This window comes from Anarhichas minor, unplaced genomic scaffold (assembly GCF_050575085.1).
Source record: "Anarhichas minor isolate MPS153535 unplaced genomic scaffold, ASM5057508v1 ptg000020l, whole genome shotgun sequence".
Taxonomy (NCBI): domain Eukaryota; kingdom Metazoa; phylum Chordata; class Actinopteri; order Perciformes; family Anarhichadidae; genus Anarhichas; species Anarhichas minor.
The window spans coordinates 3,158,553-3,176,829 of record NW_027466466.1 but is presented as its reverse complement, the minus strand read 5'-3'; the positions used below and the strand labels follow the sequence as shown (position 1 = coordinate 3,176,829).

Sequence of the window (18,277 nt, the reverse complement as noted above, 5' to 3'; positions counted from 1 at the left end):
TCTCCTTCAGCCTCCCCCACCACTCCTTCCCTCCCTCCCACTCTCGCTCCTTACAACAGCATAGCAACACTGACTAGCCAGCCAAGGAGAGTCTTGCCTCTCTCTCCCTCTTGCACTGGGGTAATTTCCCTCCATTTTAGATTCCTCATCCCAGGGCGGCACAGGATGGCAATTTAATTAAACACTCAAGAGGTTAAAATATATAAAGCCAAAGTACGCATCTGACCTCGCTCAGTTCACCTGCGTTGGGAGGACCGTGTGACTCACAAGATGTAACTCAGTCCGGCCTGATTGATCCCTACTCTGGGAAGGTGCCATTCATCGGTGAACCTCGGCAAAGGGTTAATAATGTAGTGTTCCATCTCCAACCAAGGCTTTTCAACATGGTATCTTTGGTAACATGCACAGAGGCTCCATTTTTGCTGTAGCTGTGAAACCAGAACACATATTGTAGCTCTCTGACAAACACATCATCCATTCTATTTCATGTTTACTTGAAACGCCTCTATGCGCACCCAGAAGTAAGGGACGTTCAAACGAGCTTTACTTCAAATGTGTAGCTCGTTGCAGGAACCAACTGGTTATGGACACTGGGCACCAGTGGTATATACCGTGAATGGGGTTCCACTTTGAGGACGGCACAGTTCAAAACCTCACCATCAGTGTAGAATCTTTTTCAATCACCTGCAGTCAATGCCGGTAAACTCCTGTTTTCTCCGTTACACCTGAACACCGCTCTGATCTTGCGAGGCTAAACTGGTGGGCAACTTAATCCTGGATACCAATCAATGCTGGATATTACTGGAAGTATTTTTGGCTACCCAAAGACTCCTGCCTAACACGTCTTTATACCTTTACTGTGATAGATCAACATCAGCATCCTTTCTGTTGGGATGGAAGGACAATGTGTTTTAGAAATGCTCAGGACTGGAGATAAAAACCCACTCTAGTTGTTACCCCCCCACCACTGTGTTCCAACAATGACAAAGCAATGTAAAATGTCATTAAGCTGTGCCGATTGATATTGATGTGTAAAGATGCATCAGACCCGAGTGGTAAATTAAATTCACAATTGGCTAATTGTCACCGTTACATTCAATTAAATTGGGGGAAAAGTTCATTTTCATAGCTGGAGATTGCTCTTCTTTTTAGCACAACAAATGAGAATCTCATCCCACTGTGTCACTTGTAGACCGTCATCAAAGGGCCCTAACCTACAAAAACCTTAAATTCAAAGCATCTCTTGTGGCAACGTAAACATTTAATATCTATTGTCCTTGAGCTCATTATCAAGCCTGGAGACAAAAAATGATTTGAGAAAAACACAATATGGCTCTTTAAAAATCACACTGGAACTTGTTTATTCACCCTGTTTGCTCAGTGTATACACATACTTTAAAATTGTTTTTAAAAAAAAAGGATTTTGTGTTGCTTTGGTGAAGCTGATCATTGTCATTGTGTACTAATAGGCTTTGTTGCCAGTCTTGACCTGCTGACAGTAGTATTGAGCAGAACCGTCAGTGTATCCCTGATGTCCCATTGGTTTACACTGTTGAATGATCCCTCCCTCCGTACATCACTGCCTATTCAATGCAAAAACAAAAAAAGAAGCAAAACAACCCCACAAGGTTTGCAGAGTTTTTCTAGTTGAGCAATAGTTTCGACATTGAGCAACATTTGGTTGGTCTTTAGGACAGCAAAACCTCTAAAACCTTCTTGGCTTTGTCCCTTAAAAATGAAGCAATACCTCCTTGTGATCCTTCGTCACGGGTTGTGGCCTTAGTGTGGGCAGGACATTCAGAGGCCTGAAGCGCTGAAGAAACCCAGCCACCAAAGCACCACAGAGAATATTTGTCCATCAGTCATACAACCTTCAGCCTCCGCTGACAAGTACAGCCTCTTTTCAACCACGACTAGTTGACTAGTTAACTAGTACGAACACTTTGCAACAGCAGGTTTAGACAACTGCAGATTTACAATACTCATTATCTAAAAGAAATAAAAGACATCCTTTTTCTAACTAGTGCATCGGGACACATTTTCACTGCTGTTCCTTACTTTGAACGAAGAAACTGGCGTGGCCATTAGTTCCGTGAGAAGCACAATTACAGCACTTTATTGTTCATAAATGCTTAGGTGGAAAATGAAAACATAAAACAAATACACACAATTCAAAGAACACAAATTGAACTCTTTTTTTGGAAAAAAAGAAAAACAAATTAGCTTTCACTTTTGTGGATGTCAGTGTGGTGGTTACTGTTCGGTCTTGTGGGCAACAGAAAGCAAGTAGAGTAAAGGCTAAAGAGCACAAGGCTGCAAAGGGTTCATGAGAGGCTGCTTTTAAACTGTAAGAGAAGAAGAACAGCTCGGCACCACGACTCTCAGAACAGAAATCACATAAACAAAAGGAAACTAAAAAAATAAAATCTAGTTCAAAGCAAAAACAAATCAATTATGTTATTTCATTTATATATAGATATATTATTTTGCAAAAAAACTAGGTTTTCGTTAAAAAATAAACTTAAACGTACGAGAAAATACCAGCCACCAAAGCGACAACTATGGTTAAGCATACCGATGTAGAACATATGAGGCTACCTTACATACAGGTAATAGCAAATATTTAAGGGTACATGTACGGCAACGTCTGTCCAAACATGTCTAAAAGACTGTACAAATTTACACTACCCATCTCGGATATAACTACATGGAAAAAAAATGGTGCATTATCTGGTCAGCTTAAAAGCTTTACCTCACGACAACTCAATATTTTAAGCCACATTTACAAGTTCAGTGGCTAAATCAACATTAATAACTCCTTATCTCATGTAATAAAGTATAGAGAAGGCAAAAGAAAGAAAGAAAAATAACTAAATTCCATTTGCTTGGTGTGACTTCTCTGTTGTCTTTGCACCTCCCCTCCCACACGGGGGAGGAAACGTTAAAACTTTGATCACAAATCTTTACATGGATCCTAGCTGCTCGTTGAGTCCTGCCTTTAAAAGTCACTGGATGGCTTGTTTTGAGTTCTCTCCTCGTCGCTCCGTCCTTCGCAGATACCCAATGTAACTGGGCCGTGTCCGTTGGTTCAGGCGAGGCAGATTTGTTGGGATGGATCAAATCTAAAGTGTCTCGCTGACTGTTTGAGTCTTTTGGTTTTTTTTAATCAGTCAGACCTGCTGTTTGCCCAGCTGGGCCCCGTCTCTCCTGCTTCTTGCAGATGACGGTACAAACTTGGGAATAATGATGGGATGAGCGTCTCTTTCTTTAGCAGCCGGCCTTCCTGCGCCCTCTGCGGGCCCAAAGCCATTCTCCACATGTGCCTCTTCGTCATCGTCGTCGTCGTCGTCGTCGTCGTCGTCGTCATCATCATCATCGTCGTCTTCATCTTCGTCCGACGTATCCTCTAGATTTGAAGCGCTCTTAGTCTCTGTCCCCACCTCCATTCTCTCCTTAGCTCCAGTAAGCAGTTGGTTGCCATGGAGCTGTACCTCTCCCTCCTCGTTATCCTTCTGCTGCTCTTCCTCATCACTGTCAGAGTCAATGGCGATGGGCTCTGAAAGGTCTAGAGGCATTTTTTGTGGTAGGGTGCTGTTGATTGTCTTGGTTTGGTCTCTGCTGGCACCGTTGGGTTTGGGGACGGATGGCGGTGCTTTTGTACCGACTACAGTCCCCGTTGGCTTTCCCCTGTGTGGCGGCGCCACGCCACCATTGGCGGCCACGAGTTCCCTGTGTTTCCGGAGCGCCTGCTCCGACACCCCTATGTGCGTGCTGGACGTCCGCCTCTTGTTGTGTCCGGCCTCGTACGAGCCATCCTGGACGAACGCCAGCTCGTGACTCACTTTGCTGAGCTCGTGCATACTGAACCCAAGCAACACGCTGGCGTTCTGGGTTTCGCAGTCCTGCACGCATTTCCTCCTTTTGTTGCCAAAGTGGCTGGAGATGTCCGACTTCCACAGCCACAGACTGGCAGCCAGCTTCTCCACCTCCCGTCGAGTGGGGTACGGTGCCTGATTGAAATACTGCGTTAGAAATGCCTTCCTGGACTCGTACGACTCGTTCTCGTGTCCTTTGGGGTCGAGAGCCAGAACTACGGGCTCGTCGGGATTTTCTACAAACGCCGTTGGACCGTTGATGTCACGCGGGTGGGCCCTTTCCCCGGGCGGCCTCCTTCGTTTCGGCGCACTAGTGTCAGAGCTATCAAAGCTGGCCCGTTTCAGAGTGCTGCTCTGGGCTTGGCCGACCCGAGAAGAATTGGCCACCCGGCTGTCCTGCCCGTTTTGGGATTTCCCCACACCTCGACAGTGCACCAAGTGTAGGGTGATGGTGGAGGCCGTCATGTTACTCGTGTAAACCCCCAAGCAGTGAATACACTTGTAGGTCAGTTTCTTTTCTACAGGGTGGACTGTCTGGATCACCTGGTGCCTCTCTCTCAGGTGGTGGGCCAGTGAGTCCGAGATTGGGCCCTTGAGGATAGAAAAGCAAAGAGGACACAGTGTCTTGCCCACGTCCTTCTTGTAGGGCAACGTCATCTGTGGAGCGCTCTTGGCTGGTGCACCATCAGCAGACCCCGAGGGCGTTTTAGGCGGATGCTGCGGCACCAGCCTCTTGCCTGATATTAGGGAGGCAGTCAAGGCTGCTGACAGGGACGCGTTGTTGTTCTGAGCGTGAAATGCCACCGACTCCTCCGGCGCATCTCTCATGTTGTACGTTGTGACGATCAACTGAACATTCTTGGGATTGCCCTGCTGCAGCGTGAGGTCGAAGGTCAAGGGGGAATCCATGCGCGGGCCGACGCTCTCATCCGGGTGAGACTGCCGCATGTGGGCCACCATCTTCTCGACGTCGTTGAAGGTGGCACGGCAGTGTGGGCAAGAGAGGCCGTGGATCAGCATGTGGTTTAGCAGCGTGTCGCTGGGGAGATAGCGGTTGCAGTAGAGACACTTGCTGGTGAAGTTGTGGATCTTCATGATGTAGTTGGCGACTGCGGGCACCTTCTCCGCTTTGTGCTCCTTCTCAAAGTGGGCGCTGTACACGTTCTCTGGGAAGAGCTCGTTGCAGATGGTGCAGATCTTCCACTTCTGGGTGTAGGATGAGCCGAGGACTGAGGAGCCACCTTTCTTGGCCGTGACGGTGGTCGCGGCCGCCTGGACGCGCGAGCCCAGAGAGTTAGATTTGAGTGAAGAGGCGGCGTTGACCACGACTTGACTCCGCAGGCCGCCGCCCGAAAGAAGCTGCTTTGCTGCGTGTGACTGCTGGGGTACAGAAACCTGCGCGTTTCCTGGTAAAGTAACCCTCACCTGCTGGCCGCCAATGGAGAAGGACTGGGTGGTGCCGGCCTTTAATCGTATTCCGTCGTGTTTCATCCCGGAGAGGAAACTTTGAGCGTTGAAGCCCGTCTTTGAGGAGACAATGACCCGACCCAGCTGCTGTGAGCCGGGAGACCTCGTCGTGGCCATTACCGCGCCTTTTGGGCCCATTCCGATGATGGTCTTGTCCCCCTGGGTTTTGGGGGGGATCATGATGATGGGTTTGGGACGGGGGACTATTACGCTGGTGTGCCCGATCATGGCGGTCACCTGGTAGCCAATCCTCTCGTGGTCCTCTATGACGTGTTGGACCAGTGCCTCGTAGGTCCTTGGGACAAACAGACACTTCTTGCAGTGAATCTGGTTACTGTTAACATTGTTTGTGTTATTGCTCTCTGTGGCTCCTGCTGAGCCACCATTCTGAGTCTTCTCCCCCGGTTTCACAATATAGGGCTGGGCCACTTGCTGGAAGTGTTCCCGGTAGATGTGCTTTCGCACCACATTGTACAAAGGGTCCCTGTAGGTGCACTTCTTGCAGTAGTACACCGCCTGTTCCACGCTGTCCCCGGTCCTTTTCAGCAGCCCGTCCTTCATCATGAGCCCGCCGGCTCCCGCCACCATTCCGCCGGGGCCCTGCCGCACGGTGCTGTTGGGCATGTGGAACAGTTTGATGTGCGTTTCCAGAGTCTTTTTGTTGCCATTGTAAGTGCAGTAGGGGCAGTTGAGCAGAATGTTGTTCTCAAAGTCCTCGCTGTGGACGTTGCGGAAATGGCTCTTGTACGCAGAGAAGTACTTGGAGGAAAAGAGGCAGCCAGTGCAGCAGAAGGGCTTCGATCTGTAGTCCTGGAGACACAGAGGTGAGAAGACAAAAAGCTTAACTTAACAAGTTCTTTGTCTGAGAGAATTAGAAATTACTACCTTTATACATTTTCTGTTTGAAAACACAGTCGATTCAGATATCAGCGTTGCAATAAACAGAGGACACTTAGTTTGAGTGCGTCACACACCTGGACTTTGGTATGTGATGGTTCCCACATGCACACATCGTCCCAGGTAGTGTGCTTTATGTACACCTCTGGAGGAATATAGTCCTTATAGTCCTAAACAAAAAAGAAATTAAGATTAGTACTTGATGAAACGGAGACACAATCACAACAAGCTCCTTGTCCCGGAATGAAAATGGATGGTAAGATATTACAATATTTTGTATAACAGGTATACTATATTCTTGTTTATGTTTCTTTAGATCATTTAAAAACCTGTCTGAAAATGTGTGGCAGGATATGGGTATGTATGTACAGCTGTGTATGTATATGTATGCGTGTAGGTACACACGTGGGTGTATACTGTACATGTATCGGTGATTATACATGTAAAAAGGGGAAAAAATGGAGGAATATTGACATATAGATGGACGTGAATAGTATTGTGAAACCTCATCTTTATATTTTTCAGCTTTAATCATCGAGTTATTTCCCATGTTTACACAAGACGAATTATGAGATGATAAAATATTTGCTTATCCCTCTCAATAAAAAGGGAATATTTAAATAATTTAAATTTAAAAAAGGCACAATCAGAAAGGAAACGTATGTGTTTCAAAATGTATTTTAAAAAAAATTCTAAATTGTGCTCTGTTCCCAGCTTTCTTTTGTCCTTTGGGACACACATTTACTTTATGTTAAGGCTGGAAAATAAGTCATTATTTTTTACTTATAGTTTCTATAATCTTACTGCGCGGATACAGGTTCTGGCTCATAGTCCTCATGTGTAAAAGAATGACATTCCTAACCAAACCTGTCAAACACTGGGAACTGTGACGGAGACCTCATCTAACCCCACCCTGTCTGTAGAATGCTTCATGTCAGTGCCTTGGCCCGGATGCTGATTTATGTAAAGTCTTTGGTTTCTGCTTTTAAGCCTGAAGAGTTTATTTCTCCTACATTAAGTGAGATCGAATGAGGACAGGATGTCGATGAGTGTGTAGTAAGATTAATGTGAAGGCCTATTCGTTTTATTACATGAGTCCAGGTCATAGATTCCTATCACCGTACATTCTCTACATTTACGCAGCGCTGTCAGGCACACGATTTACGCGTCCCGCACTGAGCCAAATGGAAGAGCAATCTCAATCCAAAACTGACCTTATTATTAAACCAAAACAAATTTCCTACAGGTACACCAATGCTACAAATATCCAAACAAGAACCATTCTCAACCCTCAGCTGGAGATGAAGGTGACGATGGTGGGGAATATGAATTTGATGATAATCAAAGGCAGAGGAATGCGTACAGTGTATCGTTCTTAAGGCAAAGCCGTGACCACAAAGGAATAATGGGCCGTCGCGACTGTCATCATGAAAACACGCTCACCTCTAGGTGGTCTCTACAGAACTCCAAGCCGATGTCTCCCAGGACCCTCTTGACATTTTTCCTCGCTTTCCGCAGACTGCTCAGGTTATTGACGGGGAGCTGGAACATTCTGCCCACCTGGATAGAAAAGACACATGCAGCAGCATGTTATCAACAGGTGGAGGGTACAATTACAACGGATGCCTGTCAGCTGAACTGCAAGTCAGGGAATGGACAGTTTTGCTGAAAAGGACCTTTAACTTGATAACACCAGCTTTCAGATATGAAATACACAACACTGATGGCTTCAACTGTCGGTTGACGTAATGGCTTTTTGGCATTTAGACATAGTTGTCCGTTTCAACCCACAATCCAAGACTGAAGGGCCAATGGATCTGTGGTGGGAATCAGCACAAAAAAAAAAAAAAAAACTCAATTTGAAATGGAGAGAGTGGATGAACAAGCAACCAGTGACTGGCTGGATTCATCTGTGAGAAACACAGATACACCGCTCTACAGCTATACCAGGAGTTGAGGGTGAACACGTTAACTGATAACACAAGTATCAGATAAAACACAAATTACAAAGAATTTTGGTTCGTTACTGTAATAACACATTTTTTCTTTTGTTACTTTTCTATTATTAAGCTGCTTAGTATCTAAATTACTCAAAATATGAGGCGACGCAAAAATGGAAAGCATATTTTCAGTTTCGCTGACCCAAAGCTGATGCCTGGTTGCCAGCGGGGAAACCACTTTTAAAAGTTACTGTTGAGCCCTGTTCAGATGTGGCGACTCGTCACATCTGGAGCCATGTGACTAAAAGAGATGAAGTCGCTCCCCAAAAGATTATCAATGCAAAGTGCACCCTCTCAAAGGGGTATTCAGAGCTGTTTTAGCGCAGCGCAGCCTGGGTGGGGGCGTGTTGCCTAAGGTATCGATGAGACTATGAAAACGTTCCAGGAGGTCCAGTTTGGTTTGTGATACTCAGACAGGATTTAACAACTCTGTAAAGTTATCACAGTGGCAAACATTTAATCCACAGCGGCACAAGGGATGCATGCGGGCAACCTTGGAACCAGTCGGCTATCGGTCAAACGACGGTAAGCCTCTGGGGGCCGGGGGCTATATTTCTGGGGTTCCGGTGTATCCAGCAGATATCCGGGTCAAGACTTCCTATCTCGTGCGCTGCTCGTTGTTTACAGTCCGATTAGCAACTTCAGATGCCAGACTGGAGTTGGAGTTGAGAGGCGACGCGTTTGACCGGATTGTTTCACAAGTAGACAGTTTACAATAACTTTAAACCAATAAAAAGCTAAATCATCATCATCATAGCCGGAGGGTTCAGAGATTGCTTTCCATGTAACTGTATATAAGACCATAAACCATATTCTGCTTTATGGTCTATTTGACTCTAAATGGACCATCATTCACTAAATGAACATCATGCTGTATTGAAGAAGACTTGAAACTAGAGATTGAGACCATAAAATCTTGTTTACAATGTTTACTGAGGTAATAAATCAAGAGAGAAGTAGAGTCATTTTCTCATAGACTTCTATACAATCAGAGGAGTCGCCCCCTGATGGTCAGGAGAGAGAATGCAAGTTTAAGACACTTCCACATGGAACCAGAGGTATCCATCTGGCCGCAACACATTCCTACCAAAACACAGCAATGCACCAGCAAATGCAGGGCAGAAGGAGACCGCTACCTGTAAACATGGATGAAAACAATGCAGGATTTAAATTATGAAAAAAGAAGAAACAAAAACGGCTTTACAAATGTTTAAGAACGGAAATGCACTCAATACGTTTGTTGAAACCCAAGGATACACAATCTGTTTCGGTGAGAAATACTGAAACTTAACATTCAAACATTAAACAACTTCCGTTTGTTTCAAAGAAAAAAAGCCAGTGCTCAATGGTTTATTTGCGATAACTACAGTTTAGATGTTGCATTGTCCGTACTTAAGCTAATACTTTTTTTGTGACAGCCTATTCAGAGTTTGACCTGGCCAAACCTCACTTAGCTGTGTGTAGTAGAAATAAAGGTTGCTCATTGACAGACGGACCCACTTGGTCGCATACAAACCACCCTCCACCTATTCATAGAGTTATTATCACCACCATTTAGTTCAGCAGGAGTAAAGGCACCTTTTGCCAGAGGAAATAACACAGGCTGTTTGACTCACTGTCCAAAGTGGCTGTCTCTTTAAGTTTCCATTCAAATCAGAGCTTCATGTAGTGGGGGTCAAAGGTCACCGATGCGTGATGACATGAAAGGCAGCTCAGGGACAACAAACAGCACAGTCCCAAACAATTCCTGCTAACAACTCAGCTTATTTCCCTTCTAGACAACACCAAACGGAGACGGGGAACTGAGCGTGTGTGGTTCCACCAACTGTTGGCCTAGTGAGGAGCCCAGAGAACCGGAGACATCACTGCCTGTTCGTCTCACTGTCTTGCCTGCCTGCTGTCTGTCTGTCATTCAGAAGTGTGCAAGTGCTAGAGTGAGTGAAAGAGACACATACCCATGACCACTTCCCCTCCCTGTCTCCCTTTCCTGCTTCCTCCCATTACTTGCAGATGGCGCTAGAGAGGAGCTCCATTATGTAAGCCTCCCTACACTCTCTGCCTGCCCCCTTTTCTCTCTCCCTGCCTCGCAATACCATCACAGAATGGCGCCTCCTATTGAGTCAGCAGCAGCCTCTACAATATGTCTGCAGTGGAGGGGGAGGGATGGAGGGAGAGATGTTGGAAGGGAGGAAGGGGAGGGACAGAAGGAGCGAGAGAGATCAGTGAAGGGGGAGGGGAGTGCGAGATAGGATGAGGTGGAGTGAGGGAGCTGGGAGGAAGGGGAGGGAGAGGGGAGTGAGAGAGGGGGGAGGGAGAGAGAGAGAGGAGGGAGGGAGAGAGAGAGGGGGGAGAGAGAGAGAGGAGGGAGAGAGAGAGAGAGAGAGAGAGAGAGGGGAGAGAGAGAGAGAGAGGAGGGAGAGAGAGAGAGGGGAGGGAGAGAGAGAGAGAGGAGGGAGAGAGAGAGGAGGGAGAGAGAGAGGAGGGAGAGAGAGTAGAGAGGAGGGAGAGAGAGAGAGGAGAGAGAGAGAGAGGAGGGAGAGAGAGAGGAGGGGAGGGAGAGAGAGAGGAGGGGAGGGAGAGAGAGAGAGGAGGGGAGGGAGAGAGAGGAGGGAGGGAGAGAGCGAGAGAGAGGAGGGAGAGAGCGAGAGAGAGGAGGGAGGGAGAGAGAGAGGGGAGGGAGGGAGGGAGGGAGAGAGGGGAGGGAGAGAGAGAGAGAGGGGGGAGAGAGGGGAGGGAGAGAGGGGAGGGAGAGAGAGGGGGAGGGGAGCGAGTGAGCGAGGGAAGAGATGAGGAAAGGAGAGAGGCCAGAGAGTGAGCGACGGAAGTAGAGGGGGGGGGGCGGGATGGGGAGGCAGGGGAGGTGGGACAGACAGGCTCAGAGGAGAGGGATGGGAGGGTGAGGGAAGGAAGGAGGTGGAGGTGGAGGTGGGGGTGGGGGAGAAAATGGAAGAGGGCGAGAGGAAGAGGGGGCGATGGATAGCCAGGGGAGGGGAGGGGAGGGCGGTGGGAGGAAGAACAGGGAGAGAGAAGAAAAAAAAAAAAAAAGCAAAGGACAGGCTGAGTAGGAGGGAAGGGAGGGAAAGAAGGAAGCGGCGAGGGAGGAGAGGCGTTAGGAGGCTGCTCTGCTCTGCTGAGGGCTGCTGGCAGAAAACAGGTTTCCCCTTCGCCTGTGTTGTCAAAGAAAATAAAAAAGGCCAACAAACCTTCAACCACAGATCTCACTCAGTCCTCCACTGGGACATGATGACCTGTGTTCTGGTCGACTACTGCCGTTTACAATTCAGTGAGGAATGAAGCTCCTGGTGACATCCATTCACACAGATACCAGAAAAAAGTTTGGGATGCTTGAAATGCACCGGGGTTAGTTGTGACAGCACGTTCAACACCTGACTGTAGCCTTGAGCAATACACGTGCGGAGGCTGTCTGTGTACCAGTGTGTGGGGTTGATGCTAGTAATCGTGATAATAATATTATTATAATAACATAATCTGACACCTGTCCTGACCAAAGTGACAGCCCTCCCTCAAACACGAGGCGCGCGTGCATCACAACCCCGGTGTCACCTGTCTGAACTCTGATCACCTGATGGTTTGGGTTTAAGACTTACAATTTATCAAAAACATCGTATGACTGCTACGCCACAATCTGTGCGTGGTTGTGGATATTACATCACGTGTCGCCCAGGACTAAACTCTGCTGTACAGTAATAGTGTGGCTACACTTTCAATATTCGTAGCATTTCTCGCATTGAAAAAACCGTCAACTTCCACGATCTGCCGTGGGAGCTATTGGCCGTGGACACGAACCAAATCGCGCGGCGAGGTGACGTTGGTGTTAGTGGATCTAAGCTCCGATCAACATCTGGCAGTATCCAGATCGATAGGTTTTGGCAGGGAGCTGCTGCCGCTGACAAAGAATGGGGACACTCCGCGCTGAGTTAGCATGCTAAGCTAGCCCAACTCGCATCAACAACACGGGCTGTTCGTAAACTAATGTTAATGCTGCCATGTCCGTCCTCAATTTACCACAAAGGACAATCGCTCGCATTTTAACCTGGCTGGTCGTAAGCATAACGTAACCGGAGAAGTGATTCAACTAGAGGCTACGTTGAAGCCCCCCTGACCTAAACGTTAGCTATATTGACAGCCAAGTTACCTTCGCTGTAACGTGAATCCACGGCCACCTATCGCATCACCGCAGGTAGCCACGGCTAACGGAGAAACTCTGCGTTGTGACAAGTTTACCTGCTTTCACATCCAGTGCTCCCGTCTGAGTGAAGTGTGTCACCTCGGAATGGCTGAGAGACGATGTGTGGACACTTCCACGGTCTTCCCAGCTATCTCGGTAATATCCTTTCAGGTGACAACTATCTTCCCTCGGTCGACCCTCCAGACCGGACTCTCCCTCGCCGAAAAGGGCTATCCTCTTCCCTCTGGTCGGCAAATGGGAACAGAAAGCCTCTGAGCCTCATTAGAACATTAAAACCTCCATTCCCTTGAGTGGTGAGGGCGGCCGCATGTCCTATTGTTGGGAACAGCTACCGGCGGACCCACTCTTTCAAATAGATAGCCTTGGGTCTGCCTACGATAGCCTGGCAGCCGACAGCGTTATGCCCATTCTTCTCTCTGACAGACAATACACATCCAGCCTAGAAACTGCCCTATCCAAAATGGCGCAAATAAAAGGGGCGGAAGTGACATCTACTTGATTAGCATAAATAATCTCATTGTGAGATCCTCGCGAACTTGGTCGGCTCATTAAAACTCTTGATTGGTCCATCAATCAATTTGGCCAATTAAGCGAACGTCAGTTGAAAAAAAAACAACCTCGTCCCTCAAAAACTGCGGCGAGCCTCTGGTTTCTGTGTTCGAGTCTGTGAGGTAAACAACCCCACACAGTAGTGGCGGGAACCGGCCGACAGCGGGCGTCCTTCTGGAGTGGGTTTCTCCGGTTTGAGCGCATGCGCGATTTGGCTACATCTGGCGTCCCCCCCCTCCCTTCCTTCCTCCCTCCCTCCCCTGCGGAGCCTCGGATGTACACAGTGCCTCAGCACTCAGCTGTGTTGGTATCAACGGGTTGGGCCAACGGTAGGTGGCGCTGTACTACACTACTGGTAGTAAATGCCAATTCTGCCAAACTGACCGGGACTACTTTCCTGCCCGTTGCCTGTTGAAGGGCAGCTCCAAGACCAGTACTGTGAATCGGCCCTTCATCTAGTGCGACAGTGCATTTAAATGGTTAAACCCATGGTTACATTTTTCCATCAGCTGAGGTTCATTCTTGCCCCATTACACCCTTCATCCTCACTCATCACATAGTGCCGACCCCCCTCCATGTCTGCCACTTCGTGTGCATTGGGGGTTCTTATTAATGCTATTATAGTACCTGACTGACACTAGGCTTGCTGTATGGTTATTTGACTGAACATGTTAACATAGGAATATGCAACATTTAACTTGCTTTTGACACAGGACCCCTCTTAAAGACAGGGCTTCAGGATCATTTAAGTGGAAGACCCAATTTCAGGCCTCAGTTGATGCCCTCAAGGTGCATAGTCCATGATGAACTTTAACATAGACACAAAACACAACAGGCCTTGATAATCCAGCCTTGCACATGACATTTCATTGGTGAATGGAGTAAAGTAGGATGTTAATTGTCCATACAATTTTTTTTTTTTTAATCCATTAATTCATATTCATCCTGCTGCGACCCCCTGGATGACATTTCCATTAGTGTATTTGAGGCGATGTACAAGCTGGTACCTGTTGAAAGCTGCTGCCTCAGCAAAGAGTGTCACACACCATGTGCAGGGGAGGCGATGTGGTGGAAAGACTAAGAAGAAGCTAGTAAGTGGACCTTTTGAGGGTTTTTTTTTTTTAGTCAAACTACTGTTTCAACGGTCGGGAATGAACTTAAGCGTTCAACTCTTTTCGACATTATCAGAATGATCCAGGACAGGTTTGGACTGGATGCTCATGAAGGTTAAAAACTTTGGAGGGCATTGAGTTAGTTGAACCTACTCGTGTTCAGAGAAATCAGCTCTGATCTTGGCAGCCGGTTGATCTCCATAACACATTTAGGGTTTTGACTCATTGTATTTATATAAAAAAAAAAAATAAAAAAAAAAACTGAGCCAACAATACAAACGGTTTAATTTGATACAAACAACCACAGGTGTAGCAGTATAACGTGTACATACACCCATCTGACAGCCGTGTTTCTGTAGAGTTCAGCTGTCTGGACTGGGAATGATGAGACACTATGCGCTCTGTTCAGGGGCTGATGGGAATGTAAAGCACTATGTTCCTTCAGTATTCGGGGACGACTACTGACAGCAAATTACTTTATATTTAAGCCTCCCTTGTCGTTTGCCGTCATGTCACAGTCTGACCACGGGCATGTGGAGCCTTTTCCCTTCTATTTAAATTCTGATGCTACTGTATTAAAGACAGCGACTTTAAGACTGGAAGGAGCACTATATGACTGTGGGACGTCCAAACTGAGTACTGATCATGTCGTGGCGAAGAGTGTGATCAGTCCTTTCACGAATGACACGATCTCGTTCCCTCCGAGTTTGGACTCTCCATAAACTCGATCCACAAAGGAAATGGGTACCTGTTTGGAAGAAGAAGAAGAAGAAGAAGAAGAGAGGATTGTTTTGTTTTCTTCAATGTGCATTGTAAAAATCACAACTCTGGCTTCCGATTTAGATCTTGAGGGGTTAAGCGAAGCTAAAACTTAATGATATTTCTGGGCAGATTCTCTGTTTTTACACCGCTTATTGTTGTGAAAACATATTTAAAAATCGTATTGAAAGCCCATCACAGTTTAAACCCCACTATCATTAGGTCAGTTCTTTATGTTTTGGAAAAGTCATGGACCCTTGCTTCACAGATGTATCATAAAGTATGTGTTGTTCTGTGAGTAAAGTATGTGTTGTTCTGTGAGTGGGGCGACGTCAGGTCTTCACTTGGAATAGTGATTCATAAGACATGGCTTAAAGAAGACCTGGGGCCGTTCCATTAAGCATCAGGCATATTTCAGTTAGTCCGACTAACCTTAGTAAAAATAGTTGCTCAGATACCGACCGTTCCAATGAACATAACTTTTCTAGGATGGCGTGATGGAACCACTTAGCCCCACCTGATATGTTAGGTTCATTCAAGTCAGGTTTTGGGACTTTGTTTTTTTTCTTAGCTTGCTTTATGGTCGTTTACAGTGCTGAGCAAAGGTGTCTGGGTAAAACACAGTTTCCCCAAATCTCAACAACAAAATCATGGCTGGTGAGCCATGAAATTAATGTTAAACCCTGCCTACAAGTCATGTGATGACACAAGACAGCTTTTTCAGGTCATATTACCCAACAGCCATAGTGTCTGGACATAAAAATCTGCCTCCAAGTCATGGAAATGTATTGTAGTCTCTCGAGTCCATTCATTATTGTCATAATGAATTAATATGTCTGAGTGTAGTGTTTTTAAAGATAGACCAAGACCAATGTCGTCTGGATGTAGAAACAGCAGTGAAATTAACCTTTTTTGTTTCACAAACCTGAAAGTGGGTTTAAAAACTGATTTCTAATGCTTTTTCACATCCGATGAAAAACGGAGAATCTAAAGAAATATCATCGCTACATACCTTAATGTGTACAAGGTAAATACATAAAAACACGAATGAATGAATTCGGGCCTCACTTCTCCAACTGTGTAGTTGAGCTGTCTGGCGCGGACGATCATCTCCATTTGAAAGACGTACCCTTTGGACACGCACCGCTCAACCAGACTGTCCAACACCGCCCTCTTATACAGCCTGACGTCAGTGAGGGGAAAACAACACAGCAGGTGTGTGTGAGAAAACACATCCCCGTGCATGTGGAAAAAGTCAGTGGCACGAGCAACACTTACCTGAAGCTGCCCGTGAGGTCTGAAGCACCGGGTCTCAACAACACTTGAGACAAAAAGTTGGCTCCCCGACTGTGAACGAGAGGAGGAGACAGAAGACGGAAAGGAAAATCAAAGCTCAGCCTCTTGTCTCTCGTAAGATGGGTGAGCGCTGATGGTGACGTGCAGCTACCTGATGAGTTTCCTGCGCAGGTCCCAGCCGTATACTCCCCCGCTCCCCTGGTAACGAGTACCAGACACCAGGTCGTAGTTACCTTCCTTCTGCTTTCTGACAAACAACACAAAACGGTTTTAAATAGAAGATTTCTGCACAATTTCTCTGTCATTTGTGGCACTGTAGCTAAATGCTGTTGTTTATATATTCAGAAATTCATTTTGTGTATACAAATCAAAATAAGGTACAAAATAAATAAATAACAAAATCACACGATAAAGGAATGGAAATTAAAACACTTACTCAATAAATTCTGGGATGAATTTCGGCTGAAAAGAAAAAAAGTCAAAGAACAATCAAATAATATTCCGTCCAAAATGATTCACATAATATTGAAATTACATGAAAGAGTATTTGAAATTCTAGGCATGATAGAGAGGAGAGTGTTGATAAAGAAAATGGAGCAGGTAAACTCACATCTCCGATTCAAATACTAACAAAATTGCGATTCAGTGAATCAGTCATAGGATCAGCTGGGGCTAAAATGATAAGCTGATTAATGGATTTGTCGTTAAAACTAGTCGGTAACTACTTTGTCCATCGATTAGTCATTAATCATCAATCTTTAAACTGCTTCAACGTGAGGATTTACATCTTTGTCTCGTGTGACGATATATTTTTAGGGTTTAGACTGTTGTTCGGACAAACCAAGTAATTTGAAGACTGCGTGTTGGGCTTTAGGAAATTGTAGATTTCTTTCTATATTTTTCTAACATTTTATAGACCAAACAATGAACCAATTGTTGTAAAACAACAACTGGCAGACTAATCAATAATGACAATATTTGTTGACCCTCGAATCAGCTTCATGTGTTCATGTGGGCCTATTGTAGACACACAATGGAACCAGCTCGACTCACATGATGGGAAAGATCTGCGTCCATGATAAAGATGAAGTTCCCAGTAGCATGCTTCATGCCGTGTATGTACGCAGTGCCTTTGGAAGGAAGCAGAAGAGCTCATCAGTCGTTGGCAAAGGTTACTAGAACATAGAATACACAGTTTTTAAACACAGTTTTGAACTTACCGAGGCCTAGTTTCTTCGCTCTTGGCCGTAGAAGCTGAACCACAGAAAAGAGAGATTAGGAGTCTGCATAAAGATCCCATACACCATTATCTTACTAGAACCAACAGTTAATGTTACAGACAAGCTATATGGGAAAACAATGTAAATCATACGATAGTGGTTGTCTCTATGAAGATGTTAATCAATTCTAATACTTTACAACATTGCAAGAAATGCATTGTTTGGTTCCTCACAAAGGAGGTGTCTGAAACGTGAACCCCAGCGTCATCACTGTAGGGCGGGGGTTTCTTAACTCACTATTTTATCCTCTCCATAGATTTTCTGCAACTGCTCTGCCACCTCCAGTGTCCCATCCGGGCTTCCGTCGTCAATGACAATTATCTCGTAGTTATAGCCGCTGTAAATACAACACATTCAACTGAGTTATATAATGTTTAAACCTTTAACACACACACACAGACACACACAAAGTAAATCCAAAACTACAAAAGTGGGCTGGAGCAAGCTAGTTCACTTGACAATAAACCTCGTTATTTTCTCCCTCTGGTTTGGTGACAGCTCATCACTGACAGGCATTAGCTAACTTACCACTACAGCAACGTTAGCTAGCTTGCTGGCTCCCCGGAACTCACCTTTCACCGAAATATTTCACCAGAAGCCACACTATCAAGGGTAGGTTTTCCCTTTCGTTGTAGGTCGGTAATAATATTGAGTATTTGTCCTCACTATCCCGGTTTGGGTGCGAAGTTTTTCGGCTTGCCATAGCGACGTGTATCTACGGCAAGATAACCACACTGCGTAACATTTAAAGTGTTCTACAACATCCTGTTTATGTTTTTCAAAATAAATTAAGGTATCAGTGTAACTAGTTTGGTAAATAAAATGGATGTTT

The 18,277-nt window shown here is 45.9% G+C and overlaps 2 protein-coding genes across 3 annotated transcripts; both read right to left on the bottom strand.

Moving 5' to 3' along the window:
- Window positions 1-1,330: 1,330 nt before the first annotated feature.
- On the bottom strand, window positions 1,331-13,087 carry adnpb (activity-dependent neuroprotector homeobox b). Of its 2 annotated transcripts, XM_076095399.1 has the most exons (5): window positions 12,485-13,087; window positions 9,327-9,375; window positions 7,683-7,799; window positions 6,317-6,409; window positions 1,331-6,152 (listed from the first exon to the last, which is right to left on the bottom strand). In XM_076095399.1, exons 3-5 carry the CDS (start codon window positions 7,788-7,790, stop codon window positions 3,171-3,173), a joined length of 3,183 nt encoding a protein of 1,060 aa, XP_075951514.1. In that variant the 5' UTR covers window positions 7,791-7,799; window positions 9,327-9,375; window positions 12,485-13,087; the 3' UTR covers window positions 1,331-3,170. The 2 variants fall into 2 exon arrangements, with proteins under 2 accessions (XP_075951514.1, XP_075951513.1); XM_076095398.1 differs by lacking the exon at window positions 9,327-9,375 and having other exon boundaries at window positions 12,485-13,085.
- Window positions 13,088-14,378: 1,291 nt separating this feature from the next.
- On the bottom strand, window positions 14,379-18,189 carry dpm1 (dolichyl-phosphate mannosyltransferase subunit 1, catalytic). Its single transcript, XM_076095400.1, has 9 exons — window positions 18,018-18,189; window positions 17,683-17,782; window positions 17,386-17,419; window positions 17,219-17,295; window positions 16,602-16,627; window positions 16,317-16,412; window positions 16,148-16,216; window positions 15,938-16,052; window positions 14,379-14,858 (listed from the first exon to the last, which is right to left on the bottom strand). The coding sequence occupies exons 1-9, from the start codon at window positions 18,146-18,148 to the stop codon at window positions 14,754-14,756; spliced, it is 753 nt and encodes a 250-aa protein (XP_075951515.1). The 5' UTR covers window positions 18,149-18,189; the 3' UTR covers window positions 14,379-14,753.
- Window positions 18,190-18,277: the final 88 nt, after the last annotated feature.

Coding starts and splice junctions, on each gene's coding strand:
- adnpb (XM_076095399.1), bottom strand. CDS start 7,790: ATGTTCCAGCTCCCCGTCAATAACCTGAGCAGTCTGCGGAAAGCGAGG. Junction 6,410..7,682: donor TCTGTAGAGACCACCTAGAG/GTGAGCGTGTTT, acceptor TTTTTTGTTTAG/GACTATAAGGACTATATTCC. Junction 6,153..6,316: donor CATCACATACCAAAGTCCAG/GTGTGTGACGCA, acceptor CTGTGTCTCCAG/GACTACAGATCGAAGCCCTT.
- dpm1 (XM_076095400.1), bottom strand. CDS start 18,148: ATGGCAAGCCGAAAAACTTCGCACCCAAACCGGGATAGTGAGGACAAA. Junction 17,420..17,682: donor TCTATGGAGAGGATAAAATA/GTGAGTTAAGAA, acceptor TCTGTGGTTCAG/CTTCTACGGCCAAGAGCGAA. Junction 14,859..15,937: donor TCAACTACACAGTTGGAGAA/GTGAGGCCCGAA, acceptor TCTTCCAAACAG/GTACCCATTTCCTTTGTGGA.